The sequence below is a fragment of the Gymnodraco acuticeps genome, unplaced genomic scaffold, assembly GCF_902827175.1.
Source record: "Gymnodraco acuticeps unplaced genomic scaffold, fGymAcu1.1, whole genome shotgun sequence".
Classification (NCBI taxonomy): domain Eukaryota; kingdom Metazoa; phylum Chordata; class Actinopteri; order Perciformes; family Bathydraconidae; genus Gymnodraco; species Gymnodraco acuticeps.
The window spans coordinates 748,512-773,560 of NW_022989747.1; the positions used below are offsets into that span (position 1 = coordinate 748,512).

The 25,049-nt window shown below is 41.8% G+C and overlaps 1 protein-coding gene across 1 annotated transcript; it reads left to right on the top strand.

The window, feature by feature from the left end:
* Positions 1 to 818: 818 nt before the first annotated feature.
* LOC117547105 (transcription factor Ovo-like 2) lies at positions 819 to 24,667 on the top strand. The gene is made up of 4 exons (XM_034217639.1): positions 819 to 1,178; positions 1,346 to 1,578; positions 3,850 to 4,039; positions 24,167 to 24,667. Exons 1-4 carry the CDS (start codon positions 1,079 to 1,081, stop codon positions 24,487 to 24,489), a joined length of 846 nt encoding a protein of 281 aa, XP_034073530.1. The 5' UTR covers positions 819 to 1,078; the 3' UTR covers positions 24,490 to 24,667.
* The last annotated feature ends 382 nt before the right edge of the window (positions 24,668 to 25,049 follow it).

A 25,049-nucleotide genomic window follows, 5' to 3' on the forward strand; every position in this document is an offset into this window, starting at 1 on the left:
AAAAGTACTTTTATAGTTTTTTAAACATTAATTAGTTTTAAGCAAATATGTGTTATCATTTAATATGTTTTGACACATATTAACATTTCATGGCTGGGCCTTTATAATTAATTTAGTTGCAGTGACAGCTTTTCACACCTTATATGTATAGTTTATACCATATGATCCTCCTGATCTTCTTGGAGTGTCCTCTATTGTTATTTGCATGATGGGGTTTAGTCTCGAGCTGAATTTGTATTTGCCATGCAGAGTCCAGTGAAATTAGATGACGCTGTTCATTTAGTCATAATTAGAACATGTTGTGCAGTTTACTATTTCTTAAGTAACATGTTGCTAAACAAGCCTGAGATATGACAGTTTTTTTTATGTTTTATTATTCTTTTATAGCAGGGGCTGCTGCTTACCCCCAGAGTACCATCATGAATGTTCAATCATGTTATGAACACAGTCAACGGTCGGCAAGTTAGTGAATATGTGTTTGAATGGCCTTTGTGTGCATTGAGAAACTCTGTAATCCCACCAAACAATTGCAACTGGAGCTTAAAAAAAGGGAGAGAAAGGGCTTATTTAACTAGCAGTTAAAGCTGTGGCTCCTCTGTACTTGTTCCTGTTACTCAGACCGTGCCCTTTGTCTGGGACCAGGGCTTGGTCCAGGTCAGGAATTTGCATTGCAAGGGCCACTTGAATGCGAAGCGCCCCAGATTCTCACTGCCTGACATGCAAAACCAGTGGGGGACAAGTTAAAGTGGCGCATGCTCACAGTCAACACAGGTGTATTCCAGTCAAAACAAAAAGCCTGCTACCTCCCTCCCCCACTCAACAGTGCTCCTAACCTTCACCACTCGTCTGATACGATGTTATGGAAATGAGTACTGTGATTTTGCTGGGATTATGTACCTGCAGGATTTCAATTGATAAAGTTTGAATGTAAGGACTGGAGATAAGTGGAGGTTGGTCCATACATCTACAAGCAGTGCTGATGAAAGAATCAGAGGCTGAATCTCGATTAAAGAAACAGATCATCAGAAGTAAAAGAGAAATAGGACTAAGATAAGGGTGAAGAAAGAGAATTCCAAGGATGCCGAGGTCTTTCCTTGTTAAAAAGAAACGCGGGGCATTTGGAGCCTGGCAATGGAAAGAGCCAGAACAGCTTGAGTGGAAACAAGAGAATACAGTAGGTAAGAATTCAAAGTACCGTAAAATATAGTTTGTGCTCTAAGCAGTGACATGTACTGTATATATATATATATATATATATATATATATATTCATTTTTCTGAAGTTATTCCTTTGACCTTGTTGATGTACTTGTATTGCTAAAAAATGTTTGTATCCCTTTTTAAAGTGAGTACAATTGTTATGGAGCCGATATTGTGCAGTCCTGACACCCAACAGCATGCAGCTGTGCATCAGTCAGTAGCCCCCACGGGATATGGGACAGCAGCTGAAATGAGAGAGTCAGTACCTTTAGCAGGATCAGGAGCACCAGGGGCTGACAGCAGGCATGATTTGTCCACACTTATGCTACAAGGCTCCTTCTACCATCCCAGTACGCTGACACTGGTCAGCAGAGCAAAGGTAAGGTCAGAATTGTATTCTCAAGTAAAGTCTCACTCACATTACACAACAAGCTTTACTGGTCTTTTATATAAGAAGGGTGACCCTAATTTTGGCACTTTTAACTGTGTACTGCCATGGATAACTTAGTTAATGACTGCTGTGTGCTGTGTGACTGCTGTAAGCTGACAGCCTGGAACGACACAATCAGGACTGACGAAAGGAAATTGACTGGAGTGGCAAACTTGTAGAGGAAATCCATGGTGGCAGCAGTTTATTTAGTATGATATGTTATGGTACCATTTACAGATTCTAGTAAGATAAACTACCGAACATAAATCACAACAAGCAATCCATAAGAAGATGAACTTCTAATTTATCCCCAAGGGGAAATTCAGGTGTTCAGTCAGCTGTAATACACACATGCACAGCACAGGACCAACAGGACACATTAGGTCTGAATACATATACAAACACATGCATTTTGCTGATATATGGAGAGTTGTCGGAGCTGCCGGTTTGTTCGGCGCCAGGGAGGGTTTTGTGCGCAGAAGGTGAACTTGTGTTAAAAAAGACCTCTGTATTATTTAATTCTGATTGGGAGTGTGAAGTCCAGCTAGTTTACATTATATGACGTCCATGCTACCTAGGAGGTTGGAAAAGGTAGAACTGATTGACAGGATAGTGGTAAGATTGAGCAGAAAATCAAGAGGGGCCATCCTTATCCGTATCTGTTACTCCTTTTCCACCAAAACTGTTCCAGAACCGGTTTTTGGTGTTTCCACTGCAGCGGTCTGGCTTTCGGTTTCTGAAAAGTGGCTCACATTTGGAACCAGCAATCTGCTGGGCTGAAACCGAGAACCGCTTACATAAGAGGGTCACGACAGAGTCAAATACGAAATTACCTGAGCAATAACAGTTCTTACTACTTACAAATCATTATAGAATCAGTAGAGTTGAGACCACGCACATATATTTATGTCAGGCAACCAGGCATTAGCCAGGCATATGTATGACAAAATATAAATGTTTCTGCCATACTTTTAATGGACACCCAATTCAATTCAACCTGGCTTCATAAGAGCAACTCGAGATCAGCTCCGCCGCAGTCTGCCATTGTTGTCATTTAGGATGTTGTTGCTGAGAAATGTAGCAACGTGCGGTGACGTGATGATGTGGCTCATACAGGGTTTTGATTGGTGAAAACTTGGGACCCACAAGAACGGGACTTATTTCAGTGGAAAAGGGGTATATGTTTCTCTTCGTATTTTGAAATGCATGTTGTCCTTGTTGTTTCTGAATAGACTCAGGAGAACTTTTTTGAGAGGAACTATTTAACCTGTCCTGTTCCCTGATCCTTTGGTATGGGAAGTGGAAGAGAGCTCCCCCTACAGGCAACAGCTCTGAAACTGACATGCCAGGAAGCTCATGTTAAGCTCTCTTTCATACATTTTTTACCAAGCTGGATCCAAACTTTTTTTTTGACACCCCTGATTTCCAGCCTGCAGACTGCTACCGCCTTGACATTCCCACGCTCCTGCACCAGCAAGAAATGGCTGAATAGAAATGCTCCAGATGTATTTTGATTTCTGAAGATTCACCAAAACACTAGTTATTGAAACGATGCACACCTGATTACCTTGTCGACTGGTCTGATTTCTTACATTCATGTGCAAATTCAAATATAGAGTGATAGTGGTTACCTATCAAGCTAGTTGGGCCAGCCACTAAAGGTTAGACCAAGCAGGTACGATGTAGGCATGAGGCTGGGTCGTGGTGTGGATTATCTCCTCTTTACTTGGTTGTATTCAGGATAGTATTCAAGGTCACTATAAAGCTCCAATGGATCATTGGAAAGGTGTAAATTGTGTGAAATAAAGAAACTCTTTAGTGGACTTTATAGTTTGAGTTAGATAAGCCATGTTAAATACTTGACAACTGAATCCATCTTAGTCAAGCTTATGCTGATACATTACACATACAGTTTAAAGCTGTATTTAGCCGTCAAGTATCTGCTCTATGCTTTGGTGATTGTGGGATTTGAAGGGCAGCTTAAAGGTCAGTATAAGAGAATAGAGTTGGAGTGCTCAGAAGAATCATGATGGGTAGCAGAGAGGCTCAGAATGAGCTTCCACCTTCAGCCCACTTGGATCCTAAGGTCACCTAGATGTGCTCCCCTCTTGTTATTTAAACATTTGAGTGCAGTAACTGAAAAAAATGGCAGAAAAACATTGGACATACTGTGAATTGATAACTGTTTATATTATAAATAGTTTTTTCTCTGTCCACCAGCCCCGTCCCCGTGCTTCCCCTGGCTCAGGAGATTTTATGTGTTCAGTGTGCCACAAGATATTCCCCCTGCAGCGCATGTTGACCCGTCACCTGAAGTGCCACAGCCTGGTGAAGAGACATCCATGTAGATTCTGTGGAAAAGGATTCAATGATACTTTCGACCTCAAGAGGCATATGCGAACACACACAGGTCGGTCAGTCTCTCACACACACACATACACACACACACACACACACACACACCTTTTTGTGTAACTTTTTCACATTATTTATCAGAAAAACAAATAAACGTTTAAAAACTATAAATTAAGACTAAATATTTAGGCTTTAAGTATAATGAAATTACCTTTATTTCTCTGTTTAATTGTTATGCTGCTTAAAATAATGACGTGGTTATGGTATGAGGAAGTCTGGTTATTACCATATATTAACTATGATTATTATTATTAGTACAATTATAAGTATTCATCAAATCATAAAAAGTGGTTTATAATAGCTGGCAATACATTGTAGTAGTTGCATCAGCTTAAAAAAGAACAGGAAGATCAGAAGGACTATTCATCAACATCCAAAGTAATTCAAAATTATTATATTTTACTATTAGTATTTTTAAGCATGACTTAATCTTCATTAAGTCAAATCTAGCAGCACCACCTTTGGATTAAAGGCAAACAAAATCCCAATAATTGTGTAATCAAATAATAATTACAGAAATGATTGTATAGATGAGGTTGTACAGTATTTAAAGGTCCCATGTCATGCTTTTCTGGTTATTACCCATCCCCTTGTGTGTTATATAGCTTTTTCTGCATGTAAACGGTCTGCAGAGTCACAAACCCTCAAAGTACACGCTGTCGCGAGTAAAACTCTAACACAGAAAATACCTGTTTATGCTGCCCCAGAACGTTGGACATTTCTCTTTTTCCATTGTTTTCTTCTTGGTATAGTGACGTATTTGGGTATAGTGACCTAACGTAACATCCCAATCTCCCTGCTTAACTCCTCTCTCCTCCATGACTTGACTCGGAACACAGCATTTTGAAAGACGTCCCAATCGCTTAAGGGTCTATCTCAAGTCTCTTATTTGTAATTGCTCCTCGGTCGTTGCTCTCACCGGAAGTTAATTTTTGTGTGCCAACTTAAGGCGCTATAGGGTTATAGGCTATAGTCCCATGGCGCTTATTTGTGCCGGAGGACCGAGGATCGAGGAGCAAGGAGCGATAACAGAGGAACCACCGGACCATCCTTCAGTGAAATCCTCAGCCACTTGCCCCGCCCCCTTACTGTGTATTGATAACTGATTGGATAATGCAGCACATCCACTGATCTGAGGCTTAACAGCAGAGCAGTTTAACAGCAGAGTGAAGCTAACACATTAAACTCAGGGGAATCACTCCTCAGTTCTATACAGTGCTTTGTTTCAATTAACGTATCATCTAGTTAAAAATATGTGATATATCTGAACAACAAAGTGGACAAAAACCATTTAATTCATTTATTGGAAAAAAATGTCATGATCGCCAATTCATTTTTATTATGAACACAAAAAAATTACAAAGAAACAGATGTAATGTCTGTCAGCAAGAACAGCTTTTTTTCATTTAAAATGTGTATTTACTTTCATTTCCATTCAGTCAAAGCTGAGACAAGAATGATGTGATTTCCCTCAGTTACTTAATGTTATTTGTATGCCTACAACCATACTGTTACTATATGTAACCCACAATATTTCTGTTACGCTTTCTCTTCTCTCACTTTTTTTCTATTGTGCACTCAAAGAAATATTAAACTATTGTTTTTTTATACATTTTAAGAATGGCTTATTTTTTGGAAAATTAGTTCTTATTTTATTTACAGGCGGTGGAGGAGGGGGGGGCAGAGTTGGCTGCTGTCAGACGATCAGCTGTGCCGCGTCATCACAAACGGACGTCGCTTAACATGACGCTCCGAGGAAAGGACGTCTTAAAAATCAATTCCTTGCTTCCTCTCCCTTCTCGTGTTTTCCTTGCGTCTTAGCCCCTCCCACCAGGTATGCATGGAGACGGTAAATACCGAAAGTGAGGGATGCAGGGATGGAAGTTAAGAGAGGTGAGACGCAGCTCACAACAAGGGAGAGGAAGCAAGGAAATGTGTTTTAAGAACAATGGGACGTACTTTCCTCGGATCGTCGCGCGACGTCCGTTTGTGATGACGCCGGCACAGCTGATCGTCTGACACCATGCCTGCTCTGTCCCCGTTTTATTCTCACACTCATACACTTTTAAACTGAGTGGTGTGTCAGAAAACAACACCCTCTCTTTTCCTCCGTGCCAAAATCTCTAAAAACGGAGCTGATCCAGATTTGCTTCCGATATGACACAATATCGGAAATGTGGACCCACGGCACTATCAGAAAGTTACTATAAGAAACAATTCCCGATGTGTTTTGGACGTAATATGGTCTTTGTTTACATTAGCTAGCATCGCTAACGCTCAGAGCTAAGCTGTACTGGAGAGAGTATGTGTAAAAAGGCAGGAAATAAAAAAAAGGAACTCACCTTGTAGTAAACCCTCAAGAGAAAAAGCATTTGAGCTCCATACTGTTTCAGAAATAATCCATGATGTGGTTTGGAACATGATATGATATGGCATTTAATCACAGCAGCATTTAGCTTAATCTCTGGTAGAACTCTGAGCAGGCATTAGCTCCCCCTCCTCTTTTTTTAACTAAGGACCCCGAACCTGCAGTTCTCTAACAGGCCTAAAATAGAGGGATATGAGGGATGCCTAAAATACATGATACGTTTGGTATTTTGAGCAAAACACATCATATACATGTTTTTTTATATATCTGAGACCCATAATATGCCTACAAATAGCATAATAGGCAGGGGTGTACATCACTTTTTTTGTGAATTACACAGATTAGTACCAGGAGACAGCGTTTGGTACTCACCCCACACAAAGCGTGGTGTTAATAAGTGCAGTCTTCCTCACTGTCCTTCTCAGTGTCTCCTTCACTGTCCTCTAGTTCCTCTTCTTGCATGGTGGATTATGAAGATGCTGCAGATGCACCTCCCTGTCCCTGTTTAACCCTCCCATTTGCTTTCTCCAAAACTTGTTGCCAAAACTGTGAAGTCCTTGCATTTGCTGAGGCCAAGTTGAAGGATCAAATAATAAGAAATTATCACATGACTTAAAGTCATATCTGATTTCAGATGTGGGAAGTAACTAAGTACAGTTATTCAAGTACTGTACTTAGGTACTATTTTGAGATTCTTGTACTTCACTTGAGTATTTATATGTTATGCTACTTTGTACTTCTACTCCACTACAGTTCAGAGGTAAATGGTGTACTTTTACTCTACTACATTTATGTAATACCTTTAGTTACTTTATAGATCTGGATGAATGATGTGAAATATAACCAAGTGTTGAATCAGACTTTAGTTCCACCTGGAGTAAATCCACCAGCTACCCTGCAGTATACAAAGTCATTCAAACTAGCTGCACCTTTACCAGCTTTGAGAACACTTTCATGATCAATCATTATAAAACATATCATATATATTATTCTGAAATGGACCAATCTGCACAATGACTACTTTTACTTTTGGTACTTTAACTATATTTTGATGAGAATACTTTTCTACTTTTACTTGAGTAACATTATGAATTCCTACACAAGAGCTGAGTACTTCTCCCACCTCTGTCTGATTTCAAACTCTTCCATTAACACCCTGAGTAGGTTTGCACCTGTGTATGTGGCAGCTGGACCACAGCACATGAACTTTGCGATCAGCTGATTTTGCGCAGTTCTCCAGTGTGTGCGCGGGGCACAGTATGTGCACAGGGGAGTCTCCCTCCGCAGCCAGTTGACGTAGTTTTAGTACAATTATGTTGTTCATACATACCAACGTTAACAACAACCCCGTCTGTGCACACGGTGAACAACTCTGTTATCCGGTGATCTAAGCCTCTGCCTCCTCTAAAAGCTTCACAGGTCCGTCGGTTATGGCCTGCGCGGCTTGGCTCAGTTCAATCAGTCCAATAAAGTCCGGAGATTTTTAGCAGGGAGCAAAACGCCATAGTTTTGTTTTTTTGGACATGTCTAGTAGTTTACTGCATTGAGTGTTGACACGAAACACGTATAGACGAAATATGTGTTTTGTTTTGAGGACCTATCAGGTACGCAAAGGCGCGCAGTGACAAAAGTGACGTTACGCATTTCATATTTTTGCCACGCATGCGTACCTGCGTACCAGTTATGTGCACCCCTGATAATATGAGACCTTTAAGATAGCGCACAAAAAACAACTTCCGGTAAGAGCGGGGATCGAGGAAATGACAAATAAAAGACTTGAGATCGACCCCGAGTAGTGTTGCACGGTGTACCGCTACTTGAAAGGTACCGCGATACCCTGCCGTTAAAAACGTTACGATTCCTCAGTTTCATTAGTATCGGTACTTTAAGAATGACGGGGGAAAGTACTCCGGTGAGAAAGCGCTGTTTTAATAAGAGCCGTGTGTGTTCAGCGCTCTGCTTCCACTCCCTGCCTGCAGTCCCTCCCCTCTCAAGCATGCTCTAAGTCCCTCCCCTCTCTCGTGCACGCGCTAGCTGCCAGAGCATGTGAGAAAACGAGAAGCATGGCTGCAAGTGGGAGTGCAACTGCCGCTGCGCCTCGGCTTGTTGACAAAAAAGATGCCAGAAGCGAAATTTGGAAGTATTTGAGCTATATCTCTGACAGTGAGGGCAAGCCTACGGACACCACGAGGCCTGTCTGTAAGACATGTTTTAATTTTATTTAATACGAATTCTTGTCATTTATTTTATTTATTGTTCTCATTGTTTAAAAGTTTGTGTTATGGTTATGGTTCTGGTGTGAAATAAAGCACAATAATTACATTTAAGACTGTTTCTCTTTTTTTAAGAAAAGTATCGAAAAATAATCGGAATCGCAACCAACATGTTGGTATCGTGACAACACTAACCCTGAGTCAGCGACAGACAGGGAGTGAAGACGTAGACCAAGTTAGCAGCACACAGGGAGAGCATAATAACTTCACCCGGCACTCTTTAAGAAAAGAGAAGTGGACAGTGAAAACAGAGCTTTAACCCAGAATGGACATACTCATCCATGTTCATCCTGCCCACTGGGAGCACAGAACCAGTGTGTCTCATATGCTCAGAGACCGTAGCACTCATTAAAATGGCCAATATACCCACTCAAGTCTGAACTGAGGTCACAGGAAATATGCAGATTTTAGTTCCTGGCAGGACAAGCTAGACGCCAGTTCTCTCACTGAACAAAATAAAGTGGGGGGTGGGATATATGAGGGACAGAAAAAAAAACTGTCAAACTGTTCAATTGTTAAGATGTGTTGAGACTTTTAAGTAAAGATGTGAAGCAGTTTGTTACGTCCCCACTAAGGTCTAGGGGACAAAGAGATGCAAAATGATCCTTCACTTCATTCGCTGCACACCATTTATCGAAGAGAATGCCCTATTCTCACGCAAACTCAAGAAAAGTCTGCGCTTTACCTACTACCTTGCACTGAAGTAGGGTTGGCCACATGTCTTTAGGCCAGACGAGTGCAGTAGCAATTCTTTCAAAATAACCTCCGACTCTCTAAAAGTTGGCACCAAAGCAATATTTTTGCTGACATCCAAACTTTTTGTATGAGGGACAGACAGTGAGCAATGTCAAATGTTTTTGACAATGTGTGCTCTGAAGAGATTCTCAGGTCTTCGACTTCAAGCTGCTTCAACTTGATCTCTTTCTCGGCTTCTAAACCTGCAAATCTGCAGTTTGTGTTCATAGTCTGCTCTACACGCCATTTCCTTCTCCTGGACCTCCAGCTGAAGACGGGCAAGACAAACCTTCAGTCTGGCATCACTACTTGAACCTAAACTACCTGGACAAAAAGGCTCAAACCTAGGAAGCGTTGCATGATAAACCTCGTCAACTCGAGGTGTAGCTAATATAGCCTGATCCTTCTGTTCTAAACAGTGCTTGAATTGGAATGAAAAAGGTGCCAGTACTCTAAAATCAGCAACTTTTTCAAGTCAATTTTATATGTACAGCCCACAAACAAGAATTTGGCTACTATAATGCTGGTGGGTTTGTCTCTTTACTACTGTATATTTTAGAAAGGTTCACTGTACTTAACATTTTTTATGATAGGCAGCGGATATGGCTAAAGCTCAGTAAGGTCAATATTAACTGAAAATATAGCAATCAAAGTCTAGATCTTCTGCTGAAGACACATGAAGCAGAGACCTTTCAGGTGAGAGCCCCTCTGGTGGTGTTCAACATTAATGACAAGGAAACAAAGCTCTGGTTAGAAGCATTTTTTATAAAAAGCTTTAACAAAATTAAGTATTTCTGTACATTTTGAATGCAATCTAACTTTCCAACTCAGAAAACGAAAAACGAAAAAGTGCCAAAAGTCTTCTCACATGGCTGAGCTGCTTTGCAATATACTTCACCACTGAAGAATACAAATATGTATAAAGTAAACTATGATGCAATCTAACTTTCCAACTCAGAAAAATGATAAAGAGCATGAACAAAGAACATGTAAAAACAAATGCAAAATTTGCACAATCTAAAATGAGAAACTGTAACTGCAAGTAACAAAGTCTGAGCCATGGTAAAGAGTTACATTGAACACCAAGCTGATCAGATAACTCCCTGGTTGGTCTGAAGTCCTTCTATCTCCAGGATCTGTACAATCGGCACATTATGCCAAAAGTCTTCTCACTGGGTGAGCTGCTTTGCAATATACTTCACATTGTTAGAAAAGGCTCCAGAAGGCCTTGGGGACATCAGTATCAGGGGCTGGAGCTGGACAGGCTCTTTCATCAGCACTTCTCCTTCCCTTTGCCAGCCAGGACCTCACATACTGTTCCGGATTGAACTGTCCTAGTGATGGTCCATTACATTTAATGAAAACCAGGCTGGACAGTCGGCTGACAGAGAGAGCATTCCTTTTTGCAGTAAGGATATCGTTCATGCAGCTGAATGCCCGCTCACACTCACTAGTGGAGACAGCGATGGTTCGGACTGCTTTCAGTAGAGGCTCCATGGCAGCAGGTGTACGGGATGCCCTGGTTTCCTTGTATTCGCGAAAGCCCTGAACAGTCTCTCTTCTGTCCACTTTCAGCACTTCGCACAAACGTAGCACCTCTACGTCCCCATACTGTACGTCTAACTCCTCTTCAGGCCAACTTCCAGGATGGATAACTTTCATGTCCTGGATTAGCTGATTGTCCCGGGCCTCCCGGCCATGTAATGGGATTTCTCTTGTGCTGACATGAGAGGAGGTTGTGGAAGTCATTCTGTGTCTCAGATTCTCTACCATACTGCGGAAAAACTGACCTGCATGAATCTGTACAAGCCTGCCATTCTCACGCAGGGCAACACCCTTGAAGGACTTCTCAGCTAGAGCTGTATGAACTGTAGTCATGTGTGGGCCAGGCATGGTGACCATGGATTCAAAAACTCGTATTTCTCGAGTTAAGAGCCTATCTGCTGTAGGCAGTGTCATCTCTCTTTTTTGGAGTTGCCGAGAGAGGTCGCTGAGCTCTGTGAGCGCATCGTACATCAGTCCCAGATTGCTGACAAACGTTGCAGATGTGAGCACATCATCCAGGCCCTTGTACTTTGCTCTGTCTCTGGAATCCCTGCTCGTGTCGTTTGCAGCATTTGTGAAGTGATCATGAAGCACTCGGTAGTTTTCCCAGACTGCTCTGACGCTCCTTTCACTTGAAGCCACCCAGCGGATGGACAAAACACGCCCTATCACCAGGAGACGCTGTCCGACTGCTTGCGCACACTGCGCTAAACTGCCTCTGATTTTTGGGGGAGGCATGGAACAAGGAATAGAGTTTGTCAAAAAAGATCTGGAAATGATTGAGCCCTGAGACCTCCTTGACCACATCCCCAACTGCCAGCTCTAGACGATGATTGGAGCAGTGCCACACAAACAGGCTTGGGAATTTACTACACAACTGGGTAGCAACGCCTGTTCTCTTCCCTAGCATGACTGAAGCCCCATCACATGCAAAAGAAACGAAACACTGACCTAAAAAGTCCTCGTTAAAATCTCTTCCAAGACACTCCATTAACGCCTTTGTGATGTCATCAGCCGTTGTTCCATCCAACTCGATCAGCTCCCAAAAAAACGTTTCGGGCTCAGCATCAGCTAATGCTGAGCGTAGACACACAACAAGCACCGTTTTACCACTAATAGTGGTAGATTCATCGACCAAAACACAGAGTTTTCTTTGGTTTCTGTAATGTCTTTTGCCATTTTTTTCTTCAGCTCATGAGCTATGTGGTCGATGATTTCGCCACAGGTTTTATTGGAGTGCAAAACCCTGCCCACGTTCAGCCCATTCAGTTTCTGTACATTCAAATCAATTGGCATGTCTGTGAATGGCCGGCTATGTTTGCCAATTTTATATGCCGTTCGAAAAACTCTGATAGTGGTGTCTAATTCAGATTTATGCATAGACTGCACTTGATGTTGAATAGTTTCACGGGAAGCAGATGTAAGGATGTCAGCAGCTTTTACATGGGCTTGTGATTCTTTATGTTCTTTGATTTTTTTTCTCAGGCTAGCTTGTTGTTTGCCCTTGTCAACACCGAAATGAGACACTGCACACTCACCCCATTCAGTTGACAGTTTCAGTCCTTGTCCAGTGTGTATTCCCAAAGATTTGACATCTCTGCATATCCGACATCCTAGCTTCTTATCTTTAAGAAGGAGCCATGCATTGGTCTTGCAAAAATATTGCACCTGGTCCGTTGTCCAGCAGTCAGGTGCATCGCTTTGCCCGGTGTTGGTGGTGGCAGTTGCGCCAGCAGCAGCTAACGTTAGAGGCTCTGGAGGAGGCGGTGGAGCTAGTGCTAATGCTAATGCACTAGAACTTGGAGCAGGAGGATCAACCAAAGAAAGCTCCCCATCAGACACAATTTCCAACACAGGCACAGCATTCTCTGTATTTGAAGTTTCTTCCGGCGACAACCGCTGTCTTTTTGCACTTTTATTAATCCACGCTAACATTTTAGAAATGCTAATTTGTGACGTGACTTGCTTTCCTTCTCTCGGGGGCGTGCCTGCTCTGTTCTATCACTCTACATAGCCACCCACTGGGTGGGAGTTGCACTGCATAAACACAACACACGTGCATCTAGGTATGTAAATTGTAAAGCATTAAAACATGGTTTTACTAACAGTTTTCAGTATGTTGTTACTTCGGCATTATTATTATTATTATTATTTTGAAACGTGTATTACTATTAAATCACGGTCAAATAGGTTAATTTTGACATAGTCGTTTCCACCACAGTATTTACATGGAGAAGATAAGCCCCGCCCCCCTCTCCAGCACGTTCTGTTTGAATGACAGGAGTAAACAGCTGACAGCCGCTGTGAAACTCCAGCGGTTAGAGCGATGAGAATGTCCGTTCGGCACCTCATGACGCATCTACTGAGTACCGGGCGGCTGTATATATATATATATGGATGTATAATAAGAACGGCGGGAGAGTGTTGAGTACTGGCACGGTGCATGAGTACCGGAGTACCGCCAGCATGCCGGTACTGAGCAAGAAGTGCCGGTACTCCATGGGTCAGAACCAGAAGTGCCGGTACTGCGTACCGGTGAGTACCGGCCCAATTCCAGCACTGGTTCTAAAAGGGAAGCACCAACAACAGGTTCATCATCATCATCAAAATACACATCAGTCCTAGGCTGAGTTGACAAGACTGACAAGTATCTTTAAAGTGAGCTGCAATTCATAGCAAGTCATCTTTGCGACAGGAATCCAATTTATGAACATTTGGCTTTTCAATGAAATTGTGTAATTCAATACCCATTTTCTCAGCCAATGTCACAACTACAATGGCTTCTCAATATTGGTTGTCTTTAGCTCAGGAAAAGAGATCCCGGACGAGACCCCATTTGGGTTACGTCCCCACTAAGGTCTAGGGGACAGTAACCCACAACAACCAATAACCGAAGGAATCTGTTTATTTATTCCTTTTCAACAAAGAATACTGCCAACAAATGTTCTTTAAGTGGGAAGGAGGAGGAGACAAAGGAGATTGCGCCAAACTAAAGAAACAAATATAACAAAACGAGGCCTATCTCTAAATATATCCTTTGAAACCAAAATTCAAAGAAAAACCCTCACTATCTGAACTATTAAGAATGGGACAATGCGATGCACCCATGGGCGTCGCAGCTATTATATGAGGGTGGGACAAGTCCCTCCCACTTTTTGAAATGATTAGTTTAGACCCCCCACTTTTACCATGTGGAAAGTCCGTGAATCGGTCTATCCACTCGCCGCACTTTGTAGAGCGCTGTGTCAGTGCTTCACTATCAAATCCATTCCACTTGCTTATTGAGAAAATTCCCAAATCAATGAAACTCCGTACCATGTTTTCACTGGTACTTTATACCAAGGCAGATTCTCCCATAGCGCCCGCATGTTCAAGGAGTGTTGCCATAGTTGGACAGCTCAGATCTGTTGTATGAAGCGATGCCGGTAGCAGAGGTAAGGCACACACACCAAGTGTTCAGGGGCCTCATTTATAACGCAGTGCGTAGGATTCACGTGGGAAGGTTGCTTACGTAGTAGAAATCCAAAAAATAGGTACAGACATTTTCCGACATTTTCCGATTCACAAAACATTGCTTACCGGCAAGGAAAGTACGTACGGCACTTCCTACGACGGTTTCCCTTTATAAATCACAATCGACTCGAAATGCGGTGCAGCTTTTGCGGGCTTCACGTAACGCCCATATTTGCCTATAAATAGTCAATAACCCATTCATTCATTCATTTTGACTGACTGCATGAAGTAGATAATAGGAAATGACGACAGAACAGCTAAAAAATACATCTCACACCGTGTCAGATTGTGACAGAGGTCGAGATAAATCATATTGTTTGGTGGATGCAGTTTGAACCAGAGTAGCAGCATGGAGGTCGGATCGTCACCAAAATAAATAAATAAGTGGTCCGAAAAAGGTTCATGACAAAATAAATACACATAGCCTAACCTTCCTCAGGCAGTGTGTTTGTACCGGGGACAGGAGACACCCCCTTGATGAGAAACTGTAAGAAATGATCGGGGAATCCCTCCGGAGTGGAGTCATGATGACTGGATCTGAATTATTTGTTTGTATTTGGTAGTTTGTGTTCCAGCTTTTGTTCAGCAACTATATATCCATAATCCACCAGTTAAAGGAAATACAACTAATGTGTTGTGTTATATTAGCTGTACAATTTACCACATATGGTGTTCTTAGTTTCCATACCTCCTGTGTTTTACGAGCGACTTTTAACTTTTTCTGACTCTGGAGGAATGTAGGGTGAGTTGTCAGGGGACTCTACCCGCCTTAGGAGGCACTATTTCCGGACACATTTTATCCATTTTCACCCCTTTTCTACGGTTCTTCCAAGACTTATCAAGTCTTGGCAAACAGCATAAAACACGATCAAACGTGATAGTATATAAAACCATGCTGGTATCTACAACCTATAGAAATGCAAAACGGCGTCAGTTTAGACGTAATTCTGTCCTTCTGCTTACCGCATAATTTATGAGAAAACATTTCATAATATTAACACAACATATTCGAGGTGGTTTTAAATAACATATCCGTATTTATTCATTTCTCCAAGTTACGTTGTTGTGTGCGCTGAGGAGTCGCAAACGGGCGTTTGTTTAATCATTTTAAGATTGGCTTTAATCAATTTGTGAAAATGAATTCATATATGATAAATGAGAGGTAACATTTTATTTATGGTATTATTTCCACATATTTCTCTCCATTCTTCCTTCTGCCAACGGTGTCGCAGTTTCTCGTCTCTCCCGTGTTTGTGCTTAGGTGAGAGTTTGCGTGGAGGACCGTACATTTTCCCGTCAAGTTAGTATTTTATAAATCGAAAACATTGCGTAGAAACTAGTGTACGCCATTTTTTGAGCGTATAACCCTTTATAAATGAGGCCCCAGGACATTGTTAATACAGCGAAAATCAAAGCTGACGATCTCTTGGTTTGATATGTTTTCTCCCCTAGACACCATGGACATAAGAAACATTTTTTCAAAGAAGAGGAAAGTAAGTCTTCAGCTGGTAGCAGTTAATCAGTTAACAGTGATGGCGGCGGCGTCTCACTTCTGGAGAGGAGTTTCGTCTTTATGTCATTATACAAATACTGAATAGTTTAGATGAGAAAAGGCATCGAAATGCCAGGTTACTAGTATTTATCATGTAAACAGGGAACAAGAATAACCCGATCTCTATGTGCTCATGTGAACACCATATTCCCAATATGATCATAACCGGGATAATACTCATAAACGGCTTACTGATGTCCATGTAGACGCAGTCAGTGTGTTTTACTGGAGCCTCAGTTCGATAAGAGATTATTTTCTGTGTTCTTTAAGGAACTCTCTCTCAAAATGGTAATGTGCATTATGTTTTAATTATACTTCTTATCATTCAGAAGCTTTTTGTGTGTGTTTATGTTTTACTGAGTGCTTATAGGCCATTTCCATCCCAGTATTCAGTTAACTATTTATTTTCTGTGCACATTACATAGACTAGCTAATATTCTACCTACTGCTTGGGACTTTGAGTCTTCAAAATGTCCAATGTCACAGACTGGGACTTACTTTAGAGTCAGTTGTATTTACATTCAGTATGACTTGTTATGATTCAATGTGAAAGAGTATAATGCTCAATCAATAATGATCACTTCACCACCTCTCTTGACATCTAGGCGCTTGAGAGTGAGTCAGAGGCAGAACACATGGACAGTGGAGAGAGGTTCATTGCTGAGGTGAGTGATGAAAGGGAAATGACAGTTTAGAGTAAATTGTGATGTGGACTCTCATCCCAGAATGTTAAGGAAATCAGTGGGGATATTGAACAGGAAACATTTCAGTCAAGGAGCATCATATGACCAATATAGACAGAAGAGCAACATTTATTTGAACATTTAAGTCAATGATACCATTCCTAGGTGAACTTAACAGTCAGATCAGTCTCAATAATAATAAATGCTCACAGAAGGATTCACAAATGTATTTTGCGATTTATATATAAATGACTCCACAACAATATCTCTCAATGCACTCACAAATATTTATTGTTGTATATAAATGTACAAAAAATGGGCATTTAAACTGCTTTTTATTAATTCAAAGACGGCTCTGAATTAATAATCAAATATGTTTCCTTTCTTTACTACTGGATGAAATTACAAAATGTACCCATCATTTTCCTCATGCTAGTATAGCCACATAAAAGTATCAAACCACCTGTTAAAATGAACCAGAATACAGGAAATCTATTTTTTTTCCGTGGGGGGGACCCCCAAACCCCCCCCGTTAAAAATAACCCCCCCCCCCCCCCACATTCAGGATGCTTCCTACGCCCATGCAATGCAATGGGTATACTGCGTGCAGGTCTAAAATATATTACACAGGAAATGCAGGACTTTAAAACTGAGCTGAAATCACAGTTTATCTCATTTGAAGAAGAAATTAAAAAAGAAATGAGGGAAGAACTGGAAGACTTTAAAAAAAGCTATTTACCAAGCTAACGGAAACAACGAAGGAGCTAACATCAAAAGCCACGAGGATTGAGCTAGCCGAACAGAGAGTTAATGAGATAGAAGGTTGGGACATGGATGTAAAAGAGGCTCTTACCCAAGCGCTGAAACAGCAGAGAGTATTGCAAAACAGTCTGACGGACAAAGAGGGAAGAACCCGACGGAATAACATCTGTATCTTTGGCCTGACAGAAGGAGCGGAGGGCACCTCCGCCACAGTTTATTGAGCGGCTCCTGACAACCAAGCTCTCCATTCCGGGTGAAAGTGACCTGCAATTTCAGCAGGCGCACCGATCCCTTATGCCGAGACCGGCCTCCGATAAACCGCGAAGATGGAGATGGTGCTAAAGGAAGCCTGGAAAAAAAGAATCCAATTTCAGGGTCGGGCGCTGTTTTTCGACCATGATTATACTCCAGAAAACAAAGGAGTACATAACCATAAAAAAAACCTTGAAAGAGAGAGGAATCCGCTTCCAGACACCCTTATCTAAATAAAAAGTCCACTGGGAATCCGGCACGAGGACGTACGAGAGCGCACAAGAGGCTGCAGACGAGTTGAACAGGAGGGGGATTCAGATAGACTGCCCGGATGAGCGCGCCGGGGATAGAGGAGCGGCTGCAGAAAACACTGCAGTGGCAGCGGGATGGAAACTCTGAGGACACGGCCGTGCGAGCTAAACAAAGGTTACAGGGGTTTCAGAGGAAATAATGGATATGTATGTGAGTACATCCAAATGGACAAAAGTGCTGATTTACATTACAGGTGATTAACACTGAACACACCCTAAGTGAATCCCTAAATGATAAGGTCTTCTTAACTGTTACTGATCGGAAGCTACATTTATATTTTCTGTTATGAATTTGATTTGTAAGAGTTACTGGATTAATAGACCAGACCTTAAGGGACCCTCATGTTCTATGGGACATCCCCCTCGTGGCAACGTGGCAGGCGAACGCCTTATTTTGGAAGTTCAGATTTTCATTGTTTTTGTTGAGCTGCACATTGTTCTTAGGGCAGCTACTAGTAGTCATGGTTACAATGTGTCCTACATGCAGTACTCGAGTTGAGGGTGGATGATTAAATAAAAACGGTCAAAATCATCCCCCTTCTAAAACTGTCATCCCCCCTTTCCATCCCTTATGTCATTTTATCAATGAACGTGGCACTGGTATTAGGCCTACTGCTATTTCAACATTAATTTTGCGCATATTGAGTAAAATACTGTGGGCGAGGGAGCACGCACACATGCATGACACATGACATTTTTACTAAGTCACTGACGCTATGCGAGTGCCCTAGAGGGCGCCAGAGCACCGTGATGCGCCTGTTTGATGCCAGAAGCTGCATAGCAGCACTAGCGCAGGTAACGGTCATCACAATGGCCAAGCGACCAGGAGGACAACGCGATCTGAGGGACTTCATATTTAAAAAGACTAACAATAACATTTCAGGTAAGTCAAGAGTCAGTAATCTTAGTCATTACTCATTACTTTAGTCACCAAAGGTGGAATCTATGGACATAAGTAGCAATAACAACTTAGTTTGGAGTTTAACTACGTTTTTCGCTCATGTTAGCTAGCTGGTAAGACTCAAAACTGTTGATGAAATGATACCACCAGCACCAGAAGAGCTGAAACCCCTCCTTCAAGCAGTGAACACTCTGGTCATCTCCACAGCTGAGTGTGAACGTGGGTTTAGTCAGATGAACATTTTACTCCTTCGTTCCCCGGGCGGTGTGTTTGGGATCATTGTCATGCTGAAAGACCCAGCCACGTTTCATCTTCAATGCCCTTGCTGATGGAAGGAGGTTGTCACTCAAAATCTCACGATACATGGCCCCATTCATTCTTTCCTTTACACGGATCAGTCGTCCTGGTCCCTTTGCAGAAAAACAGCCCCAAAGCATGATGTTTCCACCCCCATGTTTCACAGTAGGTATGGTGTTCTTTGGATGCAACTCAGCATTCTTTCTCCTCCAAACACGTCTAGTTGAGTTTTTACCAAAAAAGTTCTATTTTGGTTTCATCTGACCATATGACATTCTCCCAATCCTCTTCTGGATCATCTAAATGCTCTCTAGCAAACTTCAGACGGGCCTGGACATGTACTGGCTTAAGCAGGGGGACACGTCTGGCACTGCAGGATTTGAGTCCCTAGCGGCGTAGTGTGTTACTGATGGTAGCCTTTGTTACTTTGGTCCCAGCTCTCTGCAGGTCATTGACTAGGTCCCCCCGTGTGGTTCTGGGATTTTTGCTAACCGTCTCTTCTTGTGATCATTTTGACCCCACGGGGTGAGATCTTGCGTGGAGCCCCAGATCGAGGGAGATTATCAGTGGTCTTGTATGTCTTCCATTTTCTAATAATTGCTCCCACAGTTGATTTCTTCACACCAAGCTGCTTACCTATTGCAGATTCAGTCTTCCCAGCCTGGTGCAGGTCTACAATTTTGTTTCTGGTGTCCTTTGACAGCTCTTTGGTCTTGGCCATAGTGGAGTTTGGAGTGTGACTGTTTGAGGTTGTGGACAGGTGTCTTTTATACTGATAACGAGTTCAAACAGGTGCCATTAATACAGTTAACAAGTGGAGGACAGAGGAGGCTCTTAAAGAAGAAGTTACAGGTCTGTGAGAGCCAGAAATCTTGTTTGTCTGTCGGTGACCAAATACTTATTTTACCGAGGAATTTACCAATTAATTCATTAAAAATCCTACAATGTGATTTCCTGGATTCTTTCCCCCCATTCTGTCTCTCAAGTGTACCTAGGATGAAAATTACAGGCCTCTCTCATCTTTGAGACTTGCACAATTGGTGGCTGACTAAATACTTTTTTGTCCCACTGTATATGTCAAAACTTGGCTTCAAAGCCATCGCTTAGCTAACAATCCGAAAACAAGAGACGTACACATTTAGACCAAAAAGCATGATTATGAAAATCTTTGGAAACTTCTATGAGATGGGGGAGAGTGGAGTAGGCAGCCATTGACAACATTGGTCCTATTTTGTATTATCTGTATAATCTTTTAATATATTTTGTAAACAATTTCAATTTGCACTTAATGCCCTGTTAAAAAAAGTAACAATACTCAAGGTATGAAGAGCAACTTCCAAATAAAATGGGACTCAAATCTATAAATTATCTTGGTGTGACGCTAACAAAACAACTGACTCATCTCTATCAAATAAATGATAACAAGATCCACTCACAGATTGAAAAAGACATTAAGAGATGGACAACCTTGACACTAGACCTAAGCTCAAGAATTGAAGTAATTAAAATGAACATATTCCCTAGACTGCTATATTTCTTCAAATCACTTCCAATTAAGATTCTCATAGAAAAGTTTCACATTTGGGATAAGATGATCTCTAGATGTATATGGAATGGTAAGAAACCGCAAATTAAATTGTGTACATTACAATTGGCCAAGGAAAAGGGGGGTATGGCACGACCAAATCAACTAGGTTCAGTAATTAAGTGGTGCGATAAGGACTGTAGTGCAAAGTGGAAAGAAATTGAGATGAAGGTTTCCGGCATCCCAATCCAGTCTCTAATTGGTGATATTGAAACATTTAAGGCACTACAGGACTCAATGGATCCAATAAGTCTCCATCCTCTGAATATTTGGTTTGACTTCATTAAACAGTACAAACTAGAAAGGGAAGTAAACATATTGAGCTGGTTTGCTTATGACAATAGGTTTAAACCAAACCTAGGTGGTCAAAACTTTAAAAAGTGGGAGACAAAAGGGATCACAGCGATGTGGAAGTATGTTGAGTTTTGTGGATTTGAAAGAGAAATACGGATTGGAAAATAATGACTTTTTTAGATATCTACAATTGAGAGACTATTTTATAAAGGAAATACAAACAGAAACCAGTGGTGCATTTTTCTCCAGGGGGGCTCCCAATGTACCAAAATGTAAGCAAACTTATACACAAACTCAAAACATATGTCATATAAATTAGCCTGATTTCTCTGATGAAGTCCATAAAAATCCACTTTCTTCCTTGCTAGATCCGACTTCCTCTTGGTTCTTTCTCTCTAGGCTTGTTTGAGACGCGTTGCGGCTCGCCTCGAAAGTAGACGAGAATAGCCGATCGCAGCCGGGGGAGGTCTCAAAAAGCTCGCCTGAAGTCGGACAGCTCGGAGTCGGCTTCTTCTTCTTCTTCTTCTTCTTCTTCTTCTTCTCGGTTTTTTGGCGGATTGCAAACAACTTTAAGGTGCATACCGCCACCTCCGGAGTCGGCTTGACTCGGTTTGCATTTATAAAGAATGCACACATGTGTTTAATCGTTAATGTCAGATATGTACTAAGTAAATACATTTGTTCCTGCTCAAGATTAGATTCAACTTTATTGTTATTGCACATATTACAGGTACTGAGACAACGAAATGCAGTTTAGCTTCTAACCAGGTGCAACAAGCAGTGAAGTGAAAAGTAATGTACACAATCTACAGAATACAATATAGAATGAATTGAATGATGAATAAACAGTGAGGGGTATGAATACACTAGATATACACAGCAGCCTGAGAGCAGTATGAACAGTGTGTATGAATATGCTAAGATATATAAAGTATGAAAACGGTAAGCAGTGCAAGTATAGTATAAAATATATAGATATTAATTCCATGATGATAAATATTGTGGAACAATGATAAAAAATGGGAATGGATGTGGCGACGTAAAACTGACACAAAACAACAACAAACTTTTGCCAGCCAATTGGAGAGTTTCATCACCAGCACGTGGTAAAAACCACCAATGAGCGCTCAGCTCGAGATACCAGCGAGTCCTTTCCCATCAAGCATTTCGCTTCCGCAGCCCGTGGAGAGCAACTGCGCCGCCTCGCCGCGCCTCGCTCTCAAGGCTGCGGGCGTCTTTGTCCCGCGAGATTTCAACGTCTCATGTAGGCGAGCCTCCAGAGTAAGTCGGACAAAATGACTAACCATCATGCAACGCACTAGCAAGACGTTGATCGCATCTGCGCAGGTCTCGCTTGTCTCAAACAAGCCTTCTTTCTGTTGAATGACTTGCTGTACTCCTTTTAACAGCACACAGGTGCCAATCATTTCCTTGATTGGTTTCCTCCAGCTTCTCTCAGGGGTAGCTTGATTAGCCACTCCCCTTTTTCTCAGGGAATCTGTAGGAGTGTGTTTACTTTTCCCCCTGTCCTGCTACAATGCAGGTCTAGCTCAAAGGCACACAGCACTTGATACATTCTATTATTTTAGAAAGGACGTGCCTGTTTTTGTCAACCTCCTTATTATACTTACTGATCCCTATCCTGTAGCCTTCATTGGACAGCAGTGTTTACTAAATATGGCTAGTCGCATAGCATCTTCCATGTGGACACTAGTTTGTTCATGCTTTGTAGTTTCTTCCTGATATGTGCTTTAAGTCACTCACATCTGTGCCTTCTTGCTAAACCAGGTCCTTGAAAAAGAGCACGTATACTGCCTTCCTCTGTCCTTAACTCCTGCCTAGGTCAGGCTGATCAGGTCCGAGCTCTTTTACTCTCGGATTTCCCTCCAGTGTCCTCTTCTCAAAGGGTGTTTCTTTAAGTGATTAAACATCATTTTCCTTCTCCATATTCTCTATCTAGTTTTGTTTACGCTCCGTCTCCGTCTAACTATTTCTCATTCAAACGTCAATCACTCACTCTGGTGCTTCTGCTGCCCCCTAGTTGTTGGCCGTGTCAAACAGTTGCTTTGGGTGCAGTTTGGTGCGCCCCGAGCTGCTCCTATCTGTTGCATTGAAGAGGTACGGACTGCACATGCACCACTTATAACGAGAGTCAATGGGCAAAGATGTATGCGCCCCAAGCAGGAAACACGTGACTTATCAGTAACTTTAGACATCGTAAAACATTTTATCACACACATTTTATAACTAATGATTTTAAATGTTCCCCAATATGCTTCTTCAAATTTCATTATCAATACAAATAAAAAAAAATATATATATTCTATATTAATATAGATTCTATATTAATATAGATGCTATACGCATCACCTGGCAAAACCACATAATTAGCTCAACACAACAGATAACATAATACAGCTCAGTTCATACAAAACTCTTGAAAACATGTATAAACATTTACTAAAGTATTGCAGTTTTGTATTTTTGGCTTTAAGGTAATGTATGCCTAGTGGATGTTCAGTCCATGAATGCAAAGGCTGCATAAGTTAGGCTGCAGTCTAACTCAGATCAAAATAGTGGTGGGAATTCTGATCTTTTAGACTATGTGCCCACAAAATCCTTTACATTCATTTGTTTAGGAGTGTCAGTGAGTAGCATTACAGTTGAATTTGATGTTTCACTATTTTAACCTCTCTTTCAACTACTAAAATAAAATTAACTATTATTATTTTTGATGATCCTCTCTTGCCAAAACATTTTGTACTGTAGCTCCTAATAAATACGAATATATGAGAATAGGTCAACTAAAATAACCACAGGTTCATGTTTTGTGTGTTTGGGTGCCCCACTGGCTAGGTAATGGCCCAGGTCTGCACCTCACACTGTATCCTCCCCCCCTGGTTGACACTGTTAGCGTTTTCATTGCTGACTCCGATGTTTGCATGCAAGATTTGTCACATAACAGACACTGATGCCAATCTGAAGGTATACATTCCTATACACAAATATGCACTAATGCAGAAAAAACCCTCTCTGTCTCCCCTGCTGTAGGTATCCGTCCCTACAAGTGTGAACTATGTGAGAAAGCCTTCACACAGCGTTGCTCTCTGGAGTCCCATATGAGGAAGATTCACGCCGTTCAACAACAGTATGCCTACCGCCAGAGACGCTCAAAGATCTTTGTGTGTGAGGATTGTGGGTACACCTCAAGCCGCCCTGAGGAGTACTTCCATCATGTGAGACAATGCCATCCCGGCAGTCCCGCCCTCCGCAGGTACTACCGCCGTCAGGCCCATGAGAACAGCAGTTTTGCTTCAGCAGAACGTAAACTCAACCCCTATCTGTTGTACTCAACCCCTGCATACTATATATAGGGTTGATTCTATATCTGCATGTCATTGTATTGTACATGTTCAATAAGTCCTTGATTATTGAAATACCATTTTTTTAGTTTTAACTTTTTTTTCTGGTCATATTCAACTTGAGTTTCACTCAAGCTGCCTTTACATGATCAGCACTAAAACCGCTTTGCCCCTGGCTTTGCTGTTGCTTTGCTGTCTATTGTAAGAAGGGGCAGGAATCAACACAGTCTCCAACTGTGTTGATTCAACTCCCTGATCGTCCAATAGCAACGCTTGGTCAGGGTATAACTGAATTTCCCCATGGGAAATAATAAAGCTCCATCCGTTATCTTATCTTAGGCGTGCAGTTGTGACGCGCCGAGTCTCCTTCAGCTTCATAAACGGACGCGAAGAGCTTTCAACTGATTGCAATGTATTCCCATCGGCGGCGGCATCGGTATCGGCGGCGGCATCGGTATAGGCGGCGCGTGAGGCTCAGGTTTGGGAAGGCTAAATCACTTTTTTTAACTTTTTTTACACAAATATTTGGAAGGCTTAGCCTTCCCTAGCCTACAGTACCCGCCGCCGGTATT